The following is a 24,357-nucleotide window of genomic DNA, read 5'->3' as shown; positions in this document are numbered from 1 at the left end:
ACAGAGTTGTTCAACCGATTGCAACCTATCTGTTTTTTACCACTGACACTCATTGCATGCAGCCATTGCCACTCAATCTGCGGTATCCATTCGAATACCATCATTATACACAATCGCCTCTTGGGACTCCATACAACAAGGTGGATATTCTCTTGGTTGAAGAGGGATAAGTGAGGAAAATGAATATCAGCATGCAGCTGTAGAATACGATGCATGACTTGTACAGGAGAGACGCTGTCATTGATATAGACAAGAGTTGATATATTAATATCTGTATGGTCTCTAACCTGTGGGGGCCCGCTGAGCAGCAGGCGTCGTGGGTGTGGCCCTGGGGGGGCCTCGTGGTCGGCATGATGTTGCCTGGCTACAGTCCACTGTCTGTAGAAGAGGCTCTGCTCTGACCCTTGTAAGTTAGGGGTGAAGAGGGGCCTCAGTGGGCTGCTCCAGCCCACATCGGCGTGAGGCAGCAGGGAGAAGGAGCTCAGCTGGCTCCCTGATTCTCCAGCCAGGAGGTTGTAGGCCGCGCGCGACAGGATGACAGTCCGGGGAGAGACCCGAGGCGACTTGCTGCCCCGGCCGCATTGCGTAGACTGGCTGGGGTGCTGGGTCGAAGAGGAGGAGGGGGAGGAGGAGGAAGAGGAGGAGGAGGAGCAGAAGGACGGAGGGGCGTTGGAGGGGCGGGAGGTGGCACTGCCCAGGGAGTCACACTCCTGTTTGACCCGGCGGGGGGAGGATGAGGTTGTGCCCATCCCGTCTTCCATCATGATGCTGCCCGCCTTGCCTCCGGGGGGGCAGGAGGAGGTGGAGGGCTTCTGGGAGGAGTCAGGGATGTCAGAGGAGCTGACCCTGTTCTCTGCCAGAGAGCCTGGGGAAGGGAGAGGCATGGTACGGTGAGAGAGAGAGTTCAGACTCATAGAACAGTATTTCAAAATGATTTCATAAACACAACTGTAACACCATCACTACACAGTATCCTAAACCCTTAAAACAATCATCTTGTCCCCATTTCCTAAACATGTTGTGTCTCTTTTGTCCAGCGACCTACCGGGGCCTCTGGTAGCAGCGCTGCCGGTGCTCTGGGGCCTCTCCAGGTCCATGTGCAGCTCTAGATCTGGGTCCTGAGGGCCACTGGTCTTGTCTGTCTCTGGGTCCTTGGGGGCCATGGACCTGCAGGGCTCCTTTACCACCCTCAGGGACACGTAAGAGCAGGCCAGACCCACCTCCTGCTCCAGGGCCGTACGCGTCAGGTAGCTGGAGTCGATCAGACGCAGGTCACAGTACTTCAGGGACCTAAGAGGGAAAGATCCAGTATAAAGGTGAGGTGGGGGATTTGAATCGATTCTACAAAGTCAATCCAATAGAGGATGCATCTTCTATGGCTAGGTAGATGTAGATGCTGTCATGTCAGTACTACCTTGGAAAGGTTTCTCCTAGAGGGTCTTTTCCAGTGAGGATGACAATGCAGGGAAGACCCTCCAGATCCTCATAGGTGTGAGGGACCCAGTCTTCAATTTCACAGCCCCGCCAGGCCTGCAGAAACAACACAACACACAATTAGAAATGTTTCGGAGTCAAATTAAAACCAAGTTATTATGTCTCAGTCTGATGAAAGTGGGTGGGCCCTTGATAATGACATCTTACATCTTCATCAAATCACTTCTTTCATAGAGAGAGGTGGTGTTCAAGGTCATCTCAATATCAAATCATTTCTGGGTAACAATTAAGTACTTGTTAAATTGTGATTGTTTTCAATTAAAATTATATATAGCTTCTTAGGAAAGAGCAATTTCTCAAACAAGAATTTTGCTAGGACTGTCCTGGAGTGGGGAGGGGAAAACTGAAAACTAGCTGTTATTGGCAGAGAGGTTTGGAATTTTATTTATTATTGTGTTATTAACTAACTGATGTCACCAGGCAGGCTAAAACTCCAACCCACCAAAACTGGCTGAAATTTCAGGCGGTCTATTCAAACAGCTCTTTCACTAAAAGGACATTGTCATAATTTTCACAATTTCACAGTATTATTCCAACCTCATAGTGTGGAAATAAATACAAAACACTGGATATCACATTTTTGACTGCACTGGGCCTTTAAGATGTAAGAATAGGCTAATCCAAATTGGCCACCCTGCCCTCCCTCCTGACCTCACATCTCACCCTGAGTCGGTTAGCGAAGTGCCGTGGAAGGCTGAGCTCGGCGGCAGGGCTTCCCAGCAGCACAGCGAAGCAGAATTGAAGACCCAGCTTGTCCCTGACGTCCTCCAGGCGCTCCCGGGCCAGCATGGCCAGCTGCAGAGAGGGCACCCGGACCAGCAGCATGTGGCCCCGGCCCTTGGTCCCCTCCCGGCCCGGGGCACTGATCAGATCCTCCACCATGGCCAGGGTCTCCGGGGTGATGTGATCCCGTAGTGAAGGTGAGGAGGTCAGAGACATCATGGCTTCAGTGTACTGCTGGATCAACAGGTAGCTCCTGATCACCATGCTGTGCAGGTGGGGGTGTCTGCAAAACCAGGAGAGGAGAGGTGGTGGTGTTAGTTGTGTCAAGGCAGGTTTGGTGTCCAGGTCAACTGGTTGAGCTTTTTGGGGGTCATGCATGGGCTTTCTGATGATCTTGAACTTAAACTTAAAAAAATTGTTGATATGTAAAAATAAAATAAAAATGAAAGATGTGTGTATGTATATGTTTGACTTTTATGACAGAGAGTGTGTGTGTGAGAGCGAGGAAGAGAGGCACTGCCTATCAGCTTTAAACTTGTCCCTAAACCTCCTTATGGGGTTCTCACACTTGGTCCCTTTCAGACAATTCTTGTGAACGCATGGTTAACTTCACTTTTTTGTACAGCGTGAACACTCCAAAGGAACTCAGACCCTTCAAAAGAGCCCCCAGAGAGGCCTCCCGAGTGGTGCAGCGGTCTAAGGCTCTGCATTGCAGTGTTGCGGCGTCACTACAGGCTGTGACCGGGAGTCCCATAGGGCGGCGTACAATTGGCCCAGCGTTTCCGGGTTAGGGGAGGGTTTGGCCGGGGGGGCTTTACTTGGCTCATCGCACTCTTGCGACTCCTTGTGGACCGGGCGCCTGCAGGCTGACTTCGGCCGTCAGTTCAGCGGTGTTTCCTCCTAGACATTGGTGCAGCTGGCTTCCGGGTTAAGCGAAGGGAGGTTAAGAAGCGCGGTTTTGTTTGGCAGTGTTAAGATAATGGGCATAATGCCAACCCAAGGTGGCGCTAGTGGGGCACCCATCTAGGATATATAAACAGACCTGTAACTTGTAATACCTGAGGAAAGGATTATGCTTGCAGTTTGCCAAACTCTCCGAAGTGAGTTATTCACATACACATAATAACATGGTGTCAGAAGTGAGATTTGAACCCACGCCTCCAATCGGAGACCAGAACCATGCTACTGATCAAAACATCGCCCCGCAGACACGGTGTAACGATGTGCGCTGGGAGTCGGGAAGCAAGTTCAGGGAGTGAATGTTTAAATAAATAAAAGAAACAATGAACACAAAACAAAAACAGCGCACCGACATGAAACAGAAACAATAACGACTGGGGAAGGAACCAAAGGGAGTGACATGTATAGGGCAGGTAGTCAAGGAGGTGATGGAGTCCAGGTGAGTGTCAATATGCGCATAACGCTGGTGACAGGTGTGCGCCCTAACGGGCAGCCTGGTGACCTAGAGGCCAGAGAAGGAGCACACGTGACACACGGGAAGATCCTAAGAGGCTGGCCGGACACAAGAAAGAGTACGCCCATCCTGGTGAGGGACTACTGGACATACAGAGACGAACTCACAATGCAGGAAGAGGTGGTAGTGCCAGAAACTCTACGCCCGATGATTCTCTCTCGTATCCATGCAGGGCACACAGGGGTCGAAAGCCAGTCTCAGGAAGGCCAGAGACTCAGTATTCTGGCCCAACATGACCCAAGAAATGTAACATGTTGTGGCTGTGTGCAGCACATGTAATGCTAATCTACCGAAGCAGCAAAAGGAAACGCTGCACCCACATGACGTACCAGCACGTCCTTGGTCGAAAGTGGGAATGGATCTGTTCTCGTTCCTTTTCTGATTATAGTGGACTACTATTCCGATTTCTGGGAGGTGGAGAAAGTGATTGACGCAACAGCCGCTTGCATCATTGACTGTTCTAAGCAGAAGTTTAGCAGATATGGCATACCTGACAGTGGTGTCGTTACAGATAATGGGCCACAGTTCACGAGTCAAGACTCTTCTTTGCTTGCAAAAACCTAGGATTTCCATCATGTGACCTCCTCACCCTCCCACAGTCAGAGTAATGGTAAGGCGGAGTCAGCAGTGAAAATATCCTCTGCATTGGTGTGGGCAGGACACATAATGAGGAGACGCGAAAGACCCCACCAGGGCAGTTATCTCTGCCGACCGTTCCCCCACAATTTCAGGAGAATGTGGAAGAGGAAGGAGAGGCCCTGAGGCTCCCAGAGGTGCCCAACATCCGAGGTGCCAGGCGAGTCATGTTTCGGAGGACGCATGACTCGACCTTCGCCTCTCCCGAGCCCGTTGGGGAGTTGCAGTGATGAGACAAGATCATAATCACGAAATTGGGAAGTAAAAAAGGGGGTATAAATTACAAAATATATATATAATAATAAAACAAAGAGCCCCTGAAGCAAACCGAACTGAGACCATCTCGATTTAGGTTCGCAGTCTGGTTCCCTTTTTGAAGGCAATGTGAACACAACGCTCCCCAGGTTCCCTTGTCATTATTCCCGCACCACACACTAGACTATTGGAACAACGTTTCCCCTGCCATAACCCCTGACATCGGTGTCACGAAAGAGAGAAGATGATGATGTGCAGGTTCACGGAAAAAAAAGTGCATCGAGTGAATGTTTGAAAAAGATCTTGGTTCCTTTCTAAACATAGCAATGTGAATGCAAAGGGGACTCGGACCACAAACTAAGTGAACTGGCAAAATGTCCGGGTGCCCTTATTCAAAGACAAGGGCAGTGTGAATACAAAGAGAACTGAGTTCTTTAGCTTTTTTTTACCCCAGAGTTCACTTTAAAAAGGATTGAGATCGGTTCTTTTAAAGAGGACCAGTGGAGGCTGGTGGGAGGGGCTATAGGAGGACAGGCTCATTGTAATGGCTGGAATGGATGGTATCAAACACATAAAACATACGGAAACCACTGACTCCGTTTCATTCATTCCATTTCAGCAATTACAATGAGCCCGTCCTCAACTAGCTCCTCCCACCAGCCTCCACTGAAGAGGACCATATGTTAAAACACCCTTATAGATTTTATTACCCCTAAACCCGGACCCCGAGTGACTGACTGACCTCTCCAGCAGTGTGTTGATCATCTTCTCGAAGGCGTCGTCACAGCGCAGGATGGGACTGGCCACCCCCCACTGCAGAGAGCTGCTGTAGTCCCTCAGGCCAAAGTACACCAGCTCCTTAGGAGACAGCTCCCCCTATGGGTCAAACACAGGAACATCAGCTGCTGTCTGAGCAAATTGACTCATCTCTCTTGTCTATTAGTTACATCTACTTGTCTGACCAATAATTTATATATACACTAGACACCATTAGGGGGGAGCTGTGTTGAAGCCAACGTGCCTCCATCTTGGCACTCCCCCAAAATTGTAAAAAAGCTATAGAAATGCATTTATTAATGTCTACATCTGTTTTTTTCCCATGTTTATTATATTACAGACACCTTAATGCATACTTTTAAACGATTATGTGAGCTAAACATACAAATAAAAAATGGAAAAATATATAAAAACATTTTCCTTAAAGCATCATTTTGAAAGATTACTAATGTTACTGGCCCCACTACAACAACAAATAATTAAACACGTGTAATTTTGTCCTTGAAACATTTAATTGAAATACTGTAGAATTCCATTCATTTCTATTGAGGACTGCTCCTACTGGGGTGTGCAGAATGGTGGCTCTCACACAGAGGTCATTTAGAAGGTGATTGTTATATGTGGTTGTTTTGCTTCCTTAGTTGAGTGCACTGACTGACTGACTGATTGTAAATTGCTATTGATAAGTGTCTGTTAGAATTACTCAAATAATTTACATGTAATTCCATATAGCTGCCACCAGGTGGCAGAGATGAACCACGGCGCAGGGCCACTCACCAAGCTGTCAGTGTTGGCTGGCCAGTGCACCTCATTGTGGACGCTGATGCGGGACTGTCGTGTCTGCAGGGTGAATGGGAAGCAGCTGACCTGCAGCACCAGCAGATTCATAGCCTCCAGAACCTCCTGGCAGTTTACCACCCTGTCAGCCAGACCCTGAAGCTCCCCGTGGCACACCGAACCAGACAGGGCACTACAAAGAGAGAGGAAACAAAAAAGAGGTTTCCTTTGGGGAAACTTGTTCTGCCCTGTTCTATATGTATGACTACAAAGAAGCCTCTGCTCTTCTCTGTCTTGTTCTGTCTTGGCTTGGGCTGTTCTGTTCTTATTCAGTACACTGTGCAGCCGAGGACAGACCTTCTAATCAATGTTTTCAGTTACTACATCTGTCAGAACCAAGTGTCAGCGGCACAATTTCAATACTCAAATGTGTGTGTGTGTTCGACATGCGTGTGTGTGTGTGTACCTGGTCAGGTCCACGTGGGAGTTGTCGTGGATGAGGACAAACAAGGTGTAGGGGTTCTGTTTGACCTTCCTCATGAAGGCCTCCATCTTGCCGTGGACGTCTCCGTCTAGACGCACCACATACTTGTCGGACCTCTGGTGGGCTGAGGACGCATCCTCTATACCCAGGTCTACTAGCACTCCTTTTAGAGACGGGCAGAAAGAGATGACAAAAAGTCCAACGCACGTAACTAAGAAACCTTGTAAAAAAAAAAAAACAGGTAGAGATAGTCTTGACATGGACCTCTTGTAGACAACCAACAACAAATTATTTTTATTCACCCATTGTAATATTGCCTAGTGCTGTCTTTCGATCCTAATCATGAGTACCTGATTGTCGGATGCGTTGAGCAGTCTGGTTCACCAGGATGTGGGACGGAGGAACCAGAACCAGGAAGTCCACCTTGCAAAAGCGTCCCAGGTCCAGACTCTGACTGCCTGAGTCTGCTATGGAGCACACCTGGGAGAGCAGGCTCCTGGCTACATTGAGCTGGGGAGGGTGGATCTGAAACATCTCACTCAGCAGCTCTGGAGGGAGGGGGGGAATGGGGGGGCACATGTCATCATACTGGAAACTTAGAGCCAAGTATATAGTATATACTGTAGCTTATTATCATATCTATCCATCCAGAAGCTTCACAGCGTCAGAGTCTCCGGCAGAAAGAGGAGGAAGGGTCAGAAGAGGGGCCAGGCAGAGGCCGTGCCTCACCTGACTCAGAGGGTGGCACCATGGTGGCTGCATCCTGGGAGTGGATGTGGTCAGTGACATCGCCCTGGAAGGGCTGGATGACCTGGCCCTTCCGTCGCCGCTGGATACGCACCAGCTGCTTGTCCAGGTTGTCCCCTGGAAACAACAACATAGCAGGCCACCACCAGTCAGAGACAGAGACGCTCAGACACATGTGCGCAAGCACACGCACACACACACGCACGCACGCACACACACACACACACACACACACACACAGCAACTACAGAAACAAAATCTACTCATAAAATATTGATGTCTGTCTGTTTGTGGTACAGTGTCTCGTTTCAGTCCTGTGACTGCCTAGCTGGAATGGCCCAGTCGGCATTTAGGAAGGTAAATATGTGCCATTGTCCTTGATGTCTTTGTAACACAGGTCATGTTTGTTTGATTGATTGATTCATTCATTGGGCTACCTAAATCATTACTCCTTAGAAATGACCTTTGAGTGTTTTCCATTGATGTCGTGTCCCAAGGCATCTAGTATACTCACCGAGTGAGGTGGTTTTGAAGTGTGACGCCAGGACACTGACTTTCCCTGTTATGAGCTCGTAGCTGATCTCCTTCAGGAACTCATTGGTGGTGAGCATTCCCTCGGCTAGCGCTCGTGCCTGGTACTTCCCTGTAAGACCCATACAGACAAGTATGAACGAGCCTGAGTCTCCTTTGCGCCGTAAGACTGCTAGCCCGAAGAGCTAAAGCCTAGGCATTAGCTCTGGGAGCTACGCAAGTCTTACGGTCTCAGGCAAGGCTCACCTACTGTAATTACTTCCTTTAGTATGCTCTAAAAATACAGACACGCCACATCTAAGTATCAGGCTGTATGGAGGAACACTCACCCAGCGCGAGCACACAGAACTCGTTGCCGCTCATCTTGGAGGTGCACACAATAACCACGTAGGTGGGCAGGCACTGCTGGTAGGGCGGACCGTCACAAAGCGAGCGCAGGGACTCAGAGATGCCTTCTCCCAGCGAGTTGTAGGTGACCAGGACCTGGACACTGCCCCCAGAGACACTAGCCTCCAGGCGGGCCAGCCAGGGCAGCTGGGCCGGAGAGATGGAGGGACCTCCAGGACAAACTAACATGGCCTTCAGCACGATCTGCTCAAACTCCTCCCTCAGAGGGATCTGCTCCGAACCTGGAGTGGGGAGGGAAGGAGAGGAGAGGTGAAGTGAGGAAAGGAATACAGTTTCCCCATGTCTACTTGCTGTTTTTCACGGGGGATGATGCTCTTATGTTTTTATAATGTGAACAAGACAATCAAATCTCATTTCTCAACAGTGCAGAGCCCATTCTCAACAGTGCAGAGTTAAAAATTAAGACAAATATTTGCTAAATAAAAAAGGAAATAGTAACACAATAAAAACAATAACAGGGATATATACAAGGAGTACCAGTATTGAGTCAATGTGTTTGGGTATGAGGTAATTGAGGTAATACAGTACTGTATGTGCCTGTGGGTAAGGGTAAAAGTGACTTGGCAATCAGTGTGTGGTGTGGTGTCAATATGCATGTGTATGTGTGTGTTTTGTGTTTGTGTGTGTGTGTGTGTGTGTGTGTGTGTTGGAGTGTCAGTGTAGTATGTGTGAGTGTGTGGGTAGAGTCTAGTGAGTGTGCATAGAGCCAGTGCAAGGGAGTCAGTGCAAAACAATTAAGATAAAGAAATAAATAACAAAGGGGGGTCAATGTAAATAGTCCGGGTGGCCATTTGATTAACTGTTCAGCAGTCTTATATAGCTTGGGGGTAGAAGCTGTTAAGGAGCCTTTTGGTCACAGTCTTTGCACTCTGGTACCACTTGCCGTGCGGGAGCAGAAAGAACAGTCTATGACTTGGGTGGCTGGATTCTTTGACAATTTTTAGGGCCTTCATTCTGACACCACCTGGATGGCAGGGAGTTTGGCCCCAGGGATGTACTGGGGCCGTACACACTACCCTCTGTGTGAACTTGCGGTCAGATGCCGAGAGGTTGCCATACCAGTCAAGATGCTGCCAGTCAAGATGCTCTCAATGGTGCAGCTGTAGAACTTTTTGAGGATCTGAGGGCCAACGTTAAACCTTTTCAACCTCCTGAGGGGGAAGAGGTGTTGTCGTGCCCTCTTCATGACTGTTTTATGGATTTTTTTTTTTTACCGTGATAGGTCCTTAGTGATGTGGACACTGAGGAACTTGAAGCTCTCGACCCGCTTTACTACAGCCCCGTCGATGTGAATGGGGGCGTGTGCGGCCCACCGTTTCCTGTAGTCCACGAAATGCTCCTTTGTCTTGCCAACATTGCGGGAGAGGTTGTTATCCTGGCCTCCTCCCTATGTCTGTCTCATCGTCGTCGGTAATCAGGCCTACCACCGTTGTGTCGTAGGCAAACTTGATGATGGTGTTGGAGTCGTGCATGGCCACGAACTCTGCCCCCTTCTTGAGGGTCAGCATAGCAGATGTCTTGTTGCCTACCCTTTACCACCTGGGGGTGGACCATCAGGAAGTCCAGGACCCAGTTGCAGAGGGAGGTGTTCAGTTCCAGGGTCCTTAGCTTAGTGATGTGCTTAGAGGGCACTATGGTGTTGAACGCTGAGCTGTAGTCAATGAACGTTATTCTCACGTAGGGGTTCCTTTTGTCCAGGTGGGAGAAGGCATTGTGGAGTGCAATAGAGATTGCATCATCTGTAGATCTGTTGGGGCGGTGCGGGAATTAGAGTGGGTCCAGGGTTTCTGGGATGATGGTGTTGATGTGAGCCATGACCATAATTTCAAAGCATTTCATGGCTACAAATGTGAGTGCTACGGGGCTGTAGTCAGGTTACCTTGGCGTACTTGGAGGACTATGTTGGTTAGCTTGAAACATGTAGGTATTACAGAATGGGTCAGGAAGAGGTTGAAAATGTCAGTGAAGTCACTTGCCAGCTGGTCAGCGCATGCTCTGAGTATGCTTCCTGCTAACCCATCTGGCCCTGCGGCCTTGTGAATGTTAACCTGTTTAAAGGTCTTACTCACATTGGCTATGGGGAGCGTGATCAGCTGGTGCTCTCACACATGGTTAAGTGTTGCTAGCCTCGAATCGAGAATAGAAGTTAATACGCTCGTCCAGCTCTTGGCTGGATTTTCCTTTGTAATCCGTGATAGTTTACAAGCCCTGACACATCCGACGAGCGTCAGAGCCAGTGCAGTAGGATTCGATCTTAGTCCTGTAATGACACTGTGCCTGTTTCGTTGGAGGGCGTAGCGGGATATCTCATAAGTGTCCGGATTAGTGTCCTGCTCCTTGAAAGCAGCAGCTCTAACCTTTAGCTCAGTGTGGATGTTGCCTGTAATCCATGGCTTCTGGTTGGGATATGTACGTATGGCCATTGTGGGGACAATGTCGTCGATGCACTTATTAATGAAGCCGGTGACTGATGTGGTAAACCCCTCAATGCCATCGGATGAATCCTGGAACATATTCCAGTCTGTGCTAGCGAAACAGTCCTGTAGCTTAGCATCCGCTTCATCGGGCCACTTTCCATATTTCCTGTTTGAGTTCTTGCTTGCAAGCAGAAATCATAAGGATAGAGTTATTGTCCGATTTGCCAAATGGAGGGTGGGGTAGAGCTTTGTATTCATCTCTGTATGTGGATTAAAGGTGATCTACCATTTTTATCCCTCTAGTTGCACAGGTGACATTCTGGTAGAAATGAGGAAAAAGGGAATTCAGTTTTCCCGCATTAAAATCACCGGCCGCTGGGAGCTCCGCCTCTGGATGAGCCTTTTCTTATTTTCTTATGGCCCTATACATTGAGTGCGGCTTTAGTGCCAAAATCAGTTTGTGCTGGTAAATAGACAGCTACGAAAAATACAGATAGTAAATAGTATGGTCTACAGCTTATGAGGCAGAACCCAGAGCCTTCCTTAATATTAGAGATTGCGCACCAGCTGTTGTTAATAAAGAGACATACTGTACACCACCCCCCTGACTTTACCGGACTCTGCCGTTCTGTCCTGCCGATGGACAGAAAAAACAGCTAGATTCATATTATCCATGTCCTTCTTCAGTCATGACTCTGAGAAGCATAGTATATTACAGCTCTTAGCAACTCAAGGTCATGCTAGCTATTTGGAGCCACTAACGTGCATTAGTGACAGTAAGTGCAGCAGCAGCCGTTAAAGGAGCACTTTGAGTTACAATGGGGGAGCGGGATCCAACTACCTCATCAGTGTTACCAAACTACCTCATCAGTGTTACCAAACTACCTCATCAGTGTTACCAAACTACCTCATCAGTGTTAGCAAACTTTAAAACAACCAGGCTTTGGCTTAGCCCATTCTCCCAACTATTAGCCTCAATGTCTAATTAAACACTTTAAATAAGCCTTTCATATGTAACAGGGTGTGTGTGTGTGTGTGTGTGTGTGTGTGTGTGTGTGTGTGTGTGTGTGTGTGTGTGTGTGTGTGTGTGTGTGTGTGTGTGTGTGTGTGTGTGTGTGTGTGTGTGCATGAGTCTTTTGAGGCCTTTACCTAGTCGTGCAAGGTACTGCAGGGTGAGGAGGATCATGGTCTCCACACTGAGTAGTTGGCTGCCAGTCAGTCCCAGGCTGGCCAGTGTCTTCTCAGTCAACTGGTTGCCCTTATAGCAGCTCACCAGCAGGGGGCTCACCACAATGTCCCCCACGTTCCCATAGAAGTATGGTAATGTGCCGTGCCCTGCAAACCAAACACCAGAATCAGTCAGTCAATCATATACCCTGAGGAAGACACTGTGTCCTGAAACGTTGCTTCATTCAATGATTGGGAGTTATATAGAGTGTGTCTTTCTTTCTTTTCTCTAAATCACATCCTGGTACAGTACAAGTGTCTTTTTAAATTGAGATTACAGTTTTAAGAGGAGGATTTACCGATGAGGATAACAGGACGGACTCCTGAGGTGTTGAGCAGGTTGTCAGGGACGATGACAGTCTCTCCAGCAGTGACGGGTTGGGGCTGAAGGACACCTGCTACAGGCAGCTGAGGAGTGGACATGGCCAGCACAGCGCCTGTTCAGAAATAGACACACCATGTTAATACTGAGATTACAATACAGCTGCATATTAAAGCAGATCCTGGAAATCAGGACCTTTATAATTCTTAAAGATCATTTGTACCCACTCTTTCGGCTTCTGCTCAGATCTGCACTAACCTGTCTGACCCTATCTCCATGGAGATGCTGAATGAATCACCCCTGGCAACAGAGAATTTCATGGACCTTTTGTCCTTCCTTCTCCCGAAAAGCAAGGTCAATGTGGTAAACAACATCAGATCTAACACGCACTCTCTCTCTCTCTCTCTCTCTCTCTCTCTCTCTCTCTCTCTCTCTCTCTCTCTCTCTCTCTCACACACACACACACACACGTTTTCACAATGGCTGGGGCTAGAGTACACTCTTCGAAGAAAAAAACCCATCAAAAGGGTTCTACGTTGAACCCAAAGGGGTTGTACCTGGAACAAAAAGGGTTCTTCAAACTATGGGAACAGCCGAAGAACACTTTTAGGTTCACGATATCACCTTTTTTTCCTAAGAGTGTAGGTGGTGCATGACATTTCAAAGAATTCCTCATGAAACAAAGACTACTAAGGCTGTATCTATTCAGGACACGCACTGGACGTTAGCATACGCTGTGGTGTGATGGTGCAATTCATCTAACTGTTGCCTTTTCAGTGTTGTACATGAATGTGTCCCTATGTAAATAAACAATGAAACATTATCAAAAGCTCTGTGCCAGACCTGAGGAGCAGACGATGGGTCGGATAGCGGGCACAGGGACGGCTGTAGGGGGGACTGGCACCAGGGGGTTAGGGTGCCAACCGCGGTGGCGCTTCTTGGGCGGGCCTGAGATCATGGCAGAGGAAACTGGACAGAAAACAATACAAGAGAAACATGAGAATTCATTCATGTTGTAACTGCAGAATATGGGTCTGGGTTCTCAAAAGGAGTCTGGGTTCTCGGAGTCTAGGTTCTCAAAATAATTCAGAGGGCTTCTACAATGGTGACCTATTAGCAATGATATTACATTCTACTTGATATTACAGATCAGATCGGTAATAAAAAGAAAAAGCAGGTGCAGAGAAACATTAAATTGGAATCGGAATAGTAAATATGTATTGTAATTCCCCCATAACAGGAACACAGCAAGCAGACATTTCCTGTGTATGTTCAACGTCCCAGAGGTTAGGGAGGAGAATGTGGCGCTCACCTGGGTTGCCTCCTAGGTCGGAGGCTCTGTACCCCTGTCCCTGGGGTCCCAGAGACACCTGGGAGGGGCTCAGTAAAGGGGGGTGGCCGTCTGGACCCAGTCCGTTGGTCGGCCCGTTCACTCTTAAAGCCATGGGTACTACACAGACACACAGACAGACACACCGTACATTATTGATGCATTTCACCACAATTCCGTTTCAGATGATTCGACGTTAAATAATTAACTTTCGTAAGATAATGTTTTGACAGCCTTTTGAGAGATGCCATACGTGAAGTGCGTGTTTATATATTCTTCATAGTGAACAAAGAGTAAACAAATACAATAAATACATGTATTTGATAATTACAAAATAAAACCAATTGTCCTGAAAGATATCTTCCTAATATAGAGACTGAACAATACATAAGAATGATTTAGGCCCGCCTAACACTGAGCTATTGATTCCCTATTGCCAATGAACTGATGGGGCACTTTCCAGTCTCAGATTCACTGTGTGTGCATTTACGCTAACAGATTGATTGGTATGTGTAGGCCAGGCCTGTCAATCTTACAACCTTGTAAACGAGCTAATGGATAGCCAGGTCTTAAAAAGTCATTACAGGGATTTTCTGCTCAGTATTGATGAGGAGTGTGTGTGTGTGTGTATGCACACGTGTGTGTGCACACGTGTGTGTGTCTCCAGTCAGTAGAAGAGGCTAATCTACACGCCACAGCTCCATCTGGACTATGCTTGGCCACGTAAACATGCCTGTTTCTAGGCAACAGGTCCTTCTCCAACTCAAACCAGGGCACATAGCAGAAGTGATGCTGGGGCTATTTCCTGACCCTTAGAAATACATGGGCTAAAGTTTATTACACATGTGGCATGTCTGCATAATATTACTGGATATTATTGATATATAATGTACCATGCTGTAAAACACTTTAAAGCTGATGTTGTGAGGTAACAATGACTATACGATGGAGATATAATTACACATACAATCGATTAACACATTGTCATCCAGAAACAAGTTCCACGGCCTACACATCACTGACAAACTGAAAATGGTCCACCCACACAGACCTCAGGAGGCTGAAGAAATGTGGCTTGGCACCTAAAACCCTCACAAACTTTTAGAGATGCGCAAATGAGAGCATCCTGTCAGATTGTATTACCACCTGGTACGGCAACTGCACCGCCCGCAACGGCAGTGCTCTCCAGAGGGTGGTGCCCAACGCATCACCGGGGGAAAACTACCTGCCCTCCAGGACACCTACAGCACCCAATGTCACAGGAAGGTACACAGAAAAGTACAACAACCACCCGAGCCACTGCCTGTTCACCCCGCTACCATCCAGAATGCGAGGTCAGTACAGGTCAATCAAATCTGGGACCAAGAGACTGAAAAACAGCTTCTATCTCAAGGCGATCAGACTTCAAAATAGCCATCACTAGCATATTAGAGGCTGCTGCCCTATATACAGTTGAAGCTGGAAGTTTACATACACTTAGGTTGGAGTCATTAAAACTTGTTTTTCAACCACTCCACACATTTCTTGTTAACAAACTATAGTTTTGGCAAGTCGGTTAGGACATCTACTTTGTGCATGACACAAGTAATTTTTTCAACAATTGTTTACAGACAGATTATTTCACTTATAATTAACTGTATCACAATTCCAGTGGGTCAGAAGTTTAAATACACTAAGTTGATACACTAAGTTGATACACTAAGAAAAAATGTGTAGACCTCCACAAGTCTGGTTCATCCTTGGGCGCAATTTCTAAATGCCTGAAGGTACCACGTTCATCTGTACAAACAATAGTATGCAAGTACAAACATCATGGGACCACGCAGCCGTCATACCGCTCAGGAATGAGACGCGTTCTGTCTCCTGTTGATGAATGTACTTTGGTGCAAAAAGTGCAAATGAATCCCAAAACAACAGCAAAGGACCTTGTGAAGATGCTGGATGAAACGGTTACAAAAGTATCTATATCCACAGTAAAACGAGTCCTATATCGACATAACCTGAAAGGCTGCTCAGCAAGGAAAAAGCCACTGCTCCAAAACCGACATTAAAAAGCCAGACTACGGTTTGCAACTGCACATGGGGACAAAGATCGTACTTTTTGGAGAAATGTTCCCTGGTCTGATGAAACAAAAATATAACTGTTTGGCCATAATGACCATCGTTATGTTTGGAGGAAAAAGGGGGAGGCTTGCAAGCCGAAGAACACCATCCCAACCGTGAAGCACGGGGTGGCAACATCATGTTGTGGGGGTGCTTTGCTCTAGGGGGGACTGGTGCACTTCACAAAATAGATGGCATCATGAGGAAGAGAAAATATGTGGATATATTGAAGCAACATCTCAAGACATCAGTCAGGAAGTTAAAGCTTGGTCGCAAATGGGTCTTCCAAATGGACAATGACCCCAAGCATATTTCCAAAGTTGTGGCAAAATGGCTTAAGGACAACAAAGTCAAGGTATTGGAGTGGCCATCACAAAGCTCTCACCTCAATCCTGTAGAAAATTTGTGGGCAGAACTGAAAAAGCGTGTGCGAGCAAGGAGGCCTACAAACCTGACTCAGTTACACCAGCTCTGTCAGGAGGAATGGGCCAAAATTCACCCAACTTATTGTGGGAAGCTTGTAGAAGGCTACACAAAATGTTTGATCCAAGTTAAACAATTTAAAGGCAATGCTACCAAATACTAATTGAGTGTATGTAAACTTCTGACCCACGTGGAATATGATGAAAGAAATAAAAGCTGAAATAAATAATTCTCTCTACTATTACTCTGACATTTCACATTCTTAAAATAAAGTGGTGATCCTAACTGACCGAGACAGGGAATATTTACTAGGATTAAATGTCAGGAATTGTGAAAAACTGAGTTTAAATGTATTTGGCGAAGGTGTATGCAAACTTCCGACTTCAACTGTACATAGACTTGAAATCACTGGCCACTTTAATAATGGAACACTAGTCACTTTAATAATGTTTACATATTTTGCATTACTCAAATCATATGTATATACTGTATTTTATTCTATTCTACTGCATCTGAATCTGTGCCACTCTGACATTGCTGACATTGCTCGTCCAAATATTCATATATTCTTAATTCCATTCCTTTACTTTAGATTGGTGTGTATTGTGTGTATTTCTGTGAAATTGTTAGATATTACTTGCACTGTTGGAACTAGAGAAACAAGCATTTCAATACACCCGCAATAACATCTGCTAAAAACGTGTATGTGACCAATAACATTTGATTTGATTTGATAGAAGAAGAGTAGAAGAGCTGTACCTATTGGTAGAGTCTTGCCCCCAGGGGTAGAGGCCAGAGGCTTGAGGAAGCTGCAGTCTCGGGCCAGGTCCTGGGCTGAGAATAACACAGAGGCGGCAGAGGGAGTCCTGGTAGGAGGGGAGTCTGGAGGGTAATAAGAACACAGGGTGGCTGTTGGGTCCTGTCAAATTGCCTTCATCAAAATCTCTCCAAACAAAACTAACAAATCAAGAACAATGAGTCAATCCAATTGTTCCATTAGAACAAGTAAACCATAACAGTCCTGGTTAACAAAACAATGCTTCGTAAACAAACACAGACACTCTACACTCAAGCCAGATGTAATCTTGGTCAGAGGACGGAGGGATGGGAGATGAGGGGAGGGAGGGAAGGAGGGAGGGAGGGGAGAGGAGAGGGGGTGTTGTGTCAAACCTCTACCCTTCCCTGACAGAGCGTGATGACCTAACTGGGAGCAGGATGTAGCTCAAGGTCGGTGTCAGGAGATAGGACACTGATGCGTATCAGCACAGCTAACACATCAGGTTTAGTATTTTAGTATGTGTTTGTGTGTGTGCGTGTGTGTGTGTGTGTTTTTAATCTGATTTTACTGCTCGCTTGAGTTACTTGATGTAGAAGAGAGTCCCATGTAGTCATGGCTCTATGTAGTACTGTGTGTTTCCCAGAGTCTGTTATGGACTTGGAGACTTTGAAGAAACCCCTGGTGGCATGTCTTGTGGGGTATGTATGGGTGTCTGAGCTGGGTGTTAGATGTTTGAACTGACAGTTCGCTGCTTTCAATAGTCCGGGTGGCCATTTAATTAATTGTTCAGCAGCCTTATAGCTTGGTGGGTAGAAGCTGTTAAGGAGCCTTGGAGCTCCGGTACTGCTTGCCGTGCGGTAGCAGAGAGAACAGTCTATGACTTTGGTGACTGGAGTCTTTGACAATTTTTGGGGCTATCCTCTGACACCGCTTAGTATATTTCACAAAGACAAGTAGTGATTCAGTCAATCTCTCTTCTACTCTGAGCCAGGAGAGATTGACATGCATGTTATCGATATTAGCCCTCCATGTACATTTAAGGGCCAGCCGTGCTGCTCTGTTCTGAGACAACAGTCATTTGCTTATGCTCTTTTTTTATGGCACTTGACCATATAACTGGGCAGTAGTTCAGGTGTGATAAAACTAAGGCATGTAGGTCTTGTTTAGTTGATTGTGACATCAAGAAAGCAGAGTAGGGCTTTATCACGGACAGACCTCTCCCCATCTTAGCTACCGTTGCATCAATATGTTTTGACCATGTCAGTTTACAATCTAAGGTTGCACCAAGCAGTTTAGTCTCCTCAATTTGTTTAATTGACACATTATTCATTACAAAATTTAGATTAGATTTTGGGTTTAGTGAATGATTTGTCCCAAATACAATGCTTTTATTTTTTGGTATATGTAGGACTAGTTTATTACTTGCCACCCATTCTAAAACTGACAGCAACTCATTGTTGAGTGTAGCAGTGTTTTCACTTGCTGTGGTAGCTGATGTATATAATGTTGAATCATCAGCGCACGTGGACACGCGGGCTTTACTCAATGCTAGTGGTAGGTTATTGATAAAAATAAAGTCAAGGCAGCTACCGTGAGGTATGCCAAACTCTACCTGGTTTACGTTAGAGAGGCTTCCATTAAAGAAAACCCTCTGTGTTCTGTTAGACAGGTAACTAACTCTTAATTCACGATATACATTTGAAGTCGGAAGTTTACACACACTTAGTTTGGAGTCATTAAAACTCATTTTTTTTAACCACTCCACAAATGTCTTGTTAACAAACTATAGTTTTGGCAAGTCGGTTAGGACATTTGCTTTGTGCATGACACAAGTAATTTTTGCAACAATTGTTTACAGACAGATTATTTCACTTATCACAATTCCAGTGGGTCAGAAGTTTACATACACTAAGTTGACTGTGCATTTAAACAGCTTGGAAAATTCCAGAAAATGATGTCATGGCTTTAGAAGCTTCTGATAGGCTAATTGACATAATTTGAGTCAATTGGAGGTGTACCTGTGGATGTATTTCAAGGCCTACCTTCAAACTCAGTGCCTCCTTGCTTGACATCATGGGAAAATCAAGAGAAATCAGCCAAGACCTCAGAAAAAAAATTGTAGACCTCCACAAGTCTGGTTCATGCTTGGGAGCAATTTCCAAACGCCTGAAGGTACCACGTTCATCTGTACAAACAATAGTACGCAAGTATAAACACCATGGGACCACGCAGCCGTCATACCGCTCAGGAAGGAGACGCGTTCTGTCTCCTAGAGATGAATGTACTTTGGTGCGAAAAGTGCAAATCAATCCCAGAACAACAGCAAAGGACCTTGTGAAGATGCTGGAGGAAACAGGTACAAAAGTATCTATATCCACAGTAAAACGAGTCCTATATCGACATAACCTGAAAGGCCGCTCAGCAAGGAAGAAGCCACTGCTCTAAAACCCCCATAAAAAAGCAACACTACGGTTTGCAACTGCACATGGGGACAAAGATCGTACCTTTTGGAGAAATGTTCTCCCGTCTGATGAAACAAAAATAGAACTGTTTGGCCATAATGACCATCGTTATGTTTGGAGGAAAAAGGGGGAGTCTTGCAAGCCGAAGAACACCATCCCAACCGTGAAGCACGTGGGTGGCAGCATCATGTTGTGAGGGTGCTTTGCTGCATGGGGGACTGGCACACTTCCCAAAATAGATGGTTTCATGAGGTAGGAAAATTATGTGGATATATTGAAGCAACATCTCAAGACATCAGTCAGGAAGTTAAAGCTTGGTCGCAAATGGGTCTTCTAAATGGACAATGACCCCAAGCATACTTCCAAAGTTGTTTAAAATGGCTTAAGGACAACAAAGGCAAGGTGTTGGAGTGGCCATCACAAAGCCCTGACCTCCATCCTATAGAAAATTTATGGGCAGAACTGAAAAAGCGTGTGCGTGCAAGGAGGCCTACAAACCTGACGTTTGACCCAAGTTAAACAATTTAAAGGCAATGCTACCTTTATTTAACTAGGCAAGTCAGTTAAGAACAAATTCTTATTTTCAATGACGGCCTAGGAACAGTGGGTTAACTGCCTTGTTCAGGGGCAGAACGACAGATTTTTACCTTGTCAGCTCAGGGATTCGATCTTGCAAACTTTCGGTTACTAGTCCAACGCTCTAACCACTAGGCTACTTGCCACCCCACAAATATTAATTGAGTGTATGTAAACTTCTGACCCACTGGAAATGTGATGAAAGAAATAAAAACTGAAATAAATCAATCTCTCTGCTATTATTCTGACATTTCACATTCTTAAAATAAAGTGGTGATCCTAACTGACCTAGACAGGGAATTTTTACTCGGATTAAATGTCAGGAATTGTGAAAAACTGAGTTTAAATGTATTTGGCTAAGGCCTGTAAAGGATGTAAAGCCAAAACACACGTTTTTTTCATGATCGATAATGTCAAAAGATGCATGACAAAAAAGCTCCCACAATCATATCATTATCAATTTCTTTCAGCCAATCAACAATAATTTGTGTTAATACCGCACATGTTGAGTGCCCCTACCTATAAGCGTGGTGAAAGTCAGTTGTGAAATAGCCTTGTATCTGGTTCAACACTCTTTTTTTTCAATGTAAATAGTCCGGGTGGCCATTTGATTAATTGTTCAGCAGTCTTAGAAAAGCTGTTAAGGAGACTTTTGGACCTAGACTTGGCGCGACGGTTCCATTTGTCAGGCGGTATCAGAGAGAACAGTCTACTGTGACATTAATGCTAGTACGAACTCGGACCCAGGCGCAGAGAAACACAGCAGGCAGAGGTAAGGGTAAAACCAGAATATTTACTCAAGATCTTCATAGCAAAACAACAAAGCAAGGGCACACGAGAACACTGAACAAAACATGAGACCTGAGCAACTGGCCCAATCCACAGAGAAACCAAAATAGTCATCCAGCATGTGATCCCAATCAGCCCAATCAGGGTCACCTGGACACTAGAAGTAACCCAAGGGTGCTCTCCAGTGGCAACGTCAGGTAGTACACTGAAGGGAGAAAACCTGACCTGTGACACTATGACTTGGGTGACTGGAGTCCTTTGACAATTTTTTGGGCCTTCTGGGATGATAGTGTTGATGTGAGCCATGACTAGCCTTTCAAAGCACTTCATGGCTACCGACATGAGTGCTATGGGGCGGTAGTCATTTAGGCAGGTTACCTTCCCATTCTTTGGCACAGAGACTATGGTGGTCTGCTTGAAACATGTAGCTATTACAGAATCGGTCAGGGAGAGGTTGAAAATGTCAGTGAAGACACTTGCCAGTTGGTCCGCGCATGCTCTGAGTACACACCCTGGTAATCCGTTTGGCCCTCAGCCTTGTGAATTTTGACATGTTTAAAGGTCTTGCTCACATCGGCTACGGAGAGCGTAATCACACAGTCGTCTGGAACAGCTGGTGCTCTCAGTGTTGCTTGCATCGAAGCGAGCATAAAAGGCATTTAGCTCTTCTGGTAGGTTCGCGTCACTGGGCAGCTTGCAGCTGGGTTTCTCTTCGTAGTCCGTAATAGTTTGCAAGCCCTGCCACAGCCGACGAGCGTCGGAGCCAGTGTAGTAGGATTTAATCTCCATCCTGTATTGATGCTTTGCCTGTTTGATGGTTCGTCAGGAGGGCATAGCGGAATTTCTTATAAGCGTCTGGATTAATGTCCCGCTTCTTGAAAGCGGCAGATCTAGCCTTTAGCTCGGTGCAGATGTTGCCTGTAATCCATGGCTTCTGGTTGGGATATGTACGTACGATCACTGTGGGGACGACGTTTTCGATGCACTTACTGATGAAGCCAGTGACTGAGGTGTTAAACTCCTCAATGCCATTGGCTGATTCACGGAACATATTCCAGTCTGTGCTAGCAAAGCAGTTCTGTAGCATAGCATCCGCGTCAATTGACCACTTCCGTATTGAGCGAGTCACTGCTACTTCCTGCTTTAATCTTTGCTTGTAAGCAGGAATCAGGAGGATATAATTATGGTCAGATTTGCCAAATGGAGCGTGGGGGAGAGCTTTGTATGTGTCTCTGTGTGTGGAGTAAAGGTGGTCTAGATATTTTTTCTCCTCTGGTTGCACCTGTGATATGCTGGTGGAAATGAGGTAAAACAGATTTAAGTTTATCTGCATTAAAGTCCCCGGCCACTAGGATCGCCGCTTCTGGATGAGCATTTTTTTTTATGGTTATGGTCTTATATAGCTCGTTGAGTGCAGTCTTAGTTCCAGCATTGGTTTGTGGTGGTAAATAGATAGCTACGAATAATATAGATGATACATCTCTTGGTAGATAGTGTGGTTTACAGCTTTTCATGAGGTACTCTACCTCAGGTGAGCAATAGCTTGAGACGTCTTTAATATTAGACATCGCGCACCAGCAGTTATTGACAAATAGACACACACCCCCGCCCCTTGTCTTCCCAGACGTAACTGCTCTGTCCTGCTGATTCATGGAAAACCCAGCCAGCTCTATCGTACCCGTGTCGTCGTTCAGCCATGACTCGGTGAAACATAAGATATTGCAGTTTTTTGTCCCATTGGTAGGATTGTCTCGACCGTAGATCATCGAGTTTGTTTTCCAGTGATTGCACGTTGGCCAATAGAACCGATGGTAGTGTCGATTTACTCACTCGCCTACAAATCCTCACAAGGCACCCTGACCTTCTCCCTCTGTATCTTAGTCTTTTCTTCACGCAAACGATGAGGATTTGGGCCTGGGCTCCGGAAAGCAGTATATCCTTCGTGTCGGACTCATTAAAGAAAAAGATCTTTGTCCAGTTTGAGGTGAGTAATCGCTGTTCTGATGTCCAGAAGCTCTTTTCAGTCATAAGAGACGGTAGCAGCAACTTTATGTCCAAAATAAGTTTCAAACAAAATAGCACAGTTGGTTAGTATCCCGTAAAACGGCAGCCATCCCCTCCGGCGCCATTATTATTCAGAGTTTGTTGCTGGCATTTCATGCCCAAGTTTGCTAATCTTGCCAATAAAAAATTTAAGTAGTTGGCAATATCAGAGGGTTTTGGGATGAATACACCGTCTGATTCAATGAATGATGGAGCTGAGTTTGCCTTTTTGCCCAAAATGTCATTTAAGGTGCTCCAAAGCTTTTTACTATCATCCTTTATATAATTTATCTTTGTTTCATAGTACAGTTTCTTCTTCTTTTTGTTTAGTTTAGTCACATGATTTCTCAATGTACAGTTTGTTTGCAAATCGGCTGTGCAGCCAGACTTATTTGCCATTCCTTTTGCCTCGTTCCTCTTAGATCTCATACTGACTGAGCACTAACTGCACTATAAACTGAGACAGAGTTGACTGCCATGAGCGTGTCCTACCTGAGAGGGAGAAAGAGGAAGAGGAGGGTTTGCGTGTGTCCTACCTGAGAGGGAGAAAGAGGAAGAGGAGGGTGTGTGTGTGTCCTACCTGAGAGGGAAAAAGAGGAAGAGGAGGGTGTGCGTGTGTCCTACCTGAGAGGGAGAAAGAGGAAGAGGAGGGTGTGTGTGTGTCCTACCTGAGAGCGAGAAAGGGGAAGAGCTGTGTCCATTGGTGCCTCCATTCTCCTTGCTACTCAGGGAGGATGAGGAACTGGGCTTGGAGGTGGATGCACTGCTATTGGAGAACTGGCGCGTCTTGCAGTCTGGGGAAAAGGAGGGGAGAAATAAATAACATTTTTAAAATAGAGCTGGAAACATATTATCAGTGAATCAATCAATGATACATTTTGTATATATATTGATGGGTCATAAAACAAATATAGCCCCAGTCCAATAACACATTTTAGTTATTACAAACGTTACAAAAACCACTCAACTCCATTAGGCTACTATGCATTTATAATGCATTTACTAAATTACTATGCAACATCCTGTCATGTTGTAGAAACATACAATGTTACTAGTGTAATTACAGTGTTACAACACAGGTATAAGAGAAATTCAATGTAAAGTGTTGCAGAAAGTGTGTGAAATGAATGCAGATAGGGTCAGAGAGACATCTCACCTTTCCAGCAGATGAGGGGTCCTTTGCACAGAGCACCCTGAGAGTTCTTCACCAGGTAGTATTTTAAGTGCTTCTGCTTCTTGGGCTGCGTGGCTAGCTTCAGGTTGATGTGGTTGGAGAACTCAGTAAAGTACCGGAACCCCTTCTCCCCACAGCCAACACAGTTCCCTGAAAACCCTGCACACACAACACATACAGAACATATTATAAGGATACATTATAGTCTTATGTCAATATTTCTATCGCCAAACATTTATGAACAACAAAAATAAGCTGTTCAATTCAATGGGGCATTAGGAGGCCACAGCACAGGTTTACCAAATGCTGAATGCAACAGTAATCAAAACTAGTTGCAAGCTACAGTATGGAGGGTGCTAAAAATCGAGCATTTCCGATGACTCATCTAAGCTGAGCGGGTAAAATAC

The 24,357-nt window shown here is 45.9% G+C and overlaps 1 protein-coding gene across 2 annotated transcripts in view; it reads right to left on the bottom strand.

Annotated features, from left to right (window-relative positions):
- LOC106600431 (GREB1-like protein) overlaps nt 1–24,357 on the bottom strand; it is an 83,007-nt gene that overhangs the window by 8,205 nt on the left and 50,445 nt on the right. For both annotated transcript variants that reach the window (XM_045714752.1, XM_014191782.2), the window contains exons 6-23: nt 23,933–24,109; nt 23,445–23,570; nt 16,888–17,010; nt 13,585–13,722; nt 13,116–13,241; nt 12,250–12,387; nt 11,873–12,058; nt 8,228–8,527; nt 7,882–8,010; nt 7,350–7,484; nt 6,971–7,168; nt 6,603–6,783; nt 6,137–6,329; nt 5,325–5,458; nt 2,158–2,500; nt 1,415–1,530; nt 1,046–1,290; nt 288–865 (exon numbers count right to left, since the gene is read on the bottom strand). In XM_045714752.1, the coding sequence (XP_045570708.1) occupies nt 288–865; nt 1,046–1,290; nt 1,415–1,530; nt 2,158–2,500; nt 5,325–5,458; nt 6,137–6,329; nt 6,603–6,783; nt 6,971–7,168; nt 7,350–7,484; nt 7,882–8,010; nt 8,228–8,527; nt 11,873–12,058; nt 12,250–12,387; nt 13,116–13,241; nt 13,585–13,722; nt 16,888–17,010; nt 23,445–23,570; nt 23,933–24,109 (3,566 nt within the window). The remainder of the gene's footprint in view (nt 1–287; nt 866–1,045; nt 1,291–1,414; nt 1,531–2,157; nt 2,501–5,324; nt 5,459–6,136; nt 6,330–6,602; nt 6,784–6,970; nt 7,169–7,349; nt 7,485–7,881; nt 8,011–8,227; nt 8,528–11,872; nt 12,059–12,249; nt 12,388–13,115; nt 13,242–13,584; nt 13,723–16,887; nt 17,011–23,444; nt 23,571–23,932; nt 24,110–24,357) is intronic.

Source organism: Salmo salar, chromosome ssa03 (genome assembly GCF_905237065.1).
Source record: "Salmo salar chromosome ssa03, Ssal_v3.1, whole genome shotgun sequence".
Taxonomy (NCBI): Eukaryota; Metazoa; Chordata; class Actinopteri; order Salmoniformes; family Salmonidae; genus Salmo; species Salmo salar.
This window is presented reverse-complemented; position numbering and strand designations above follow the sequence as displayed.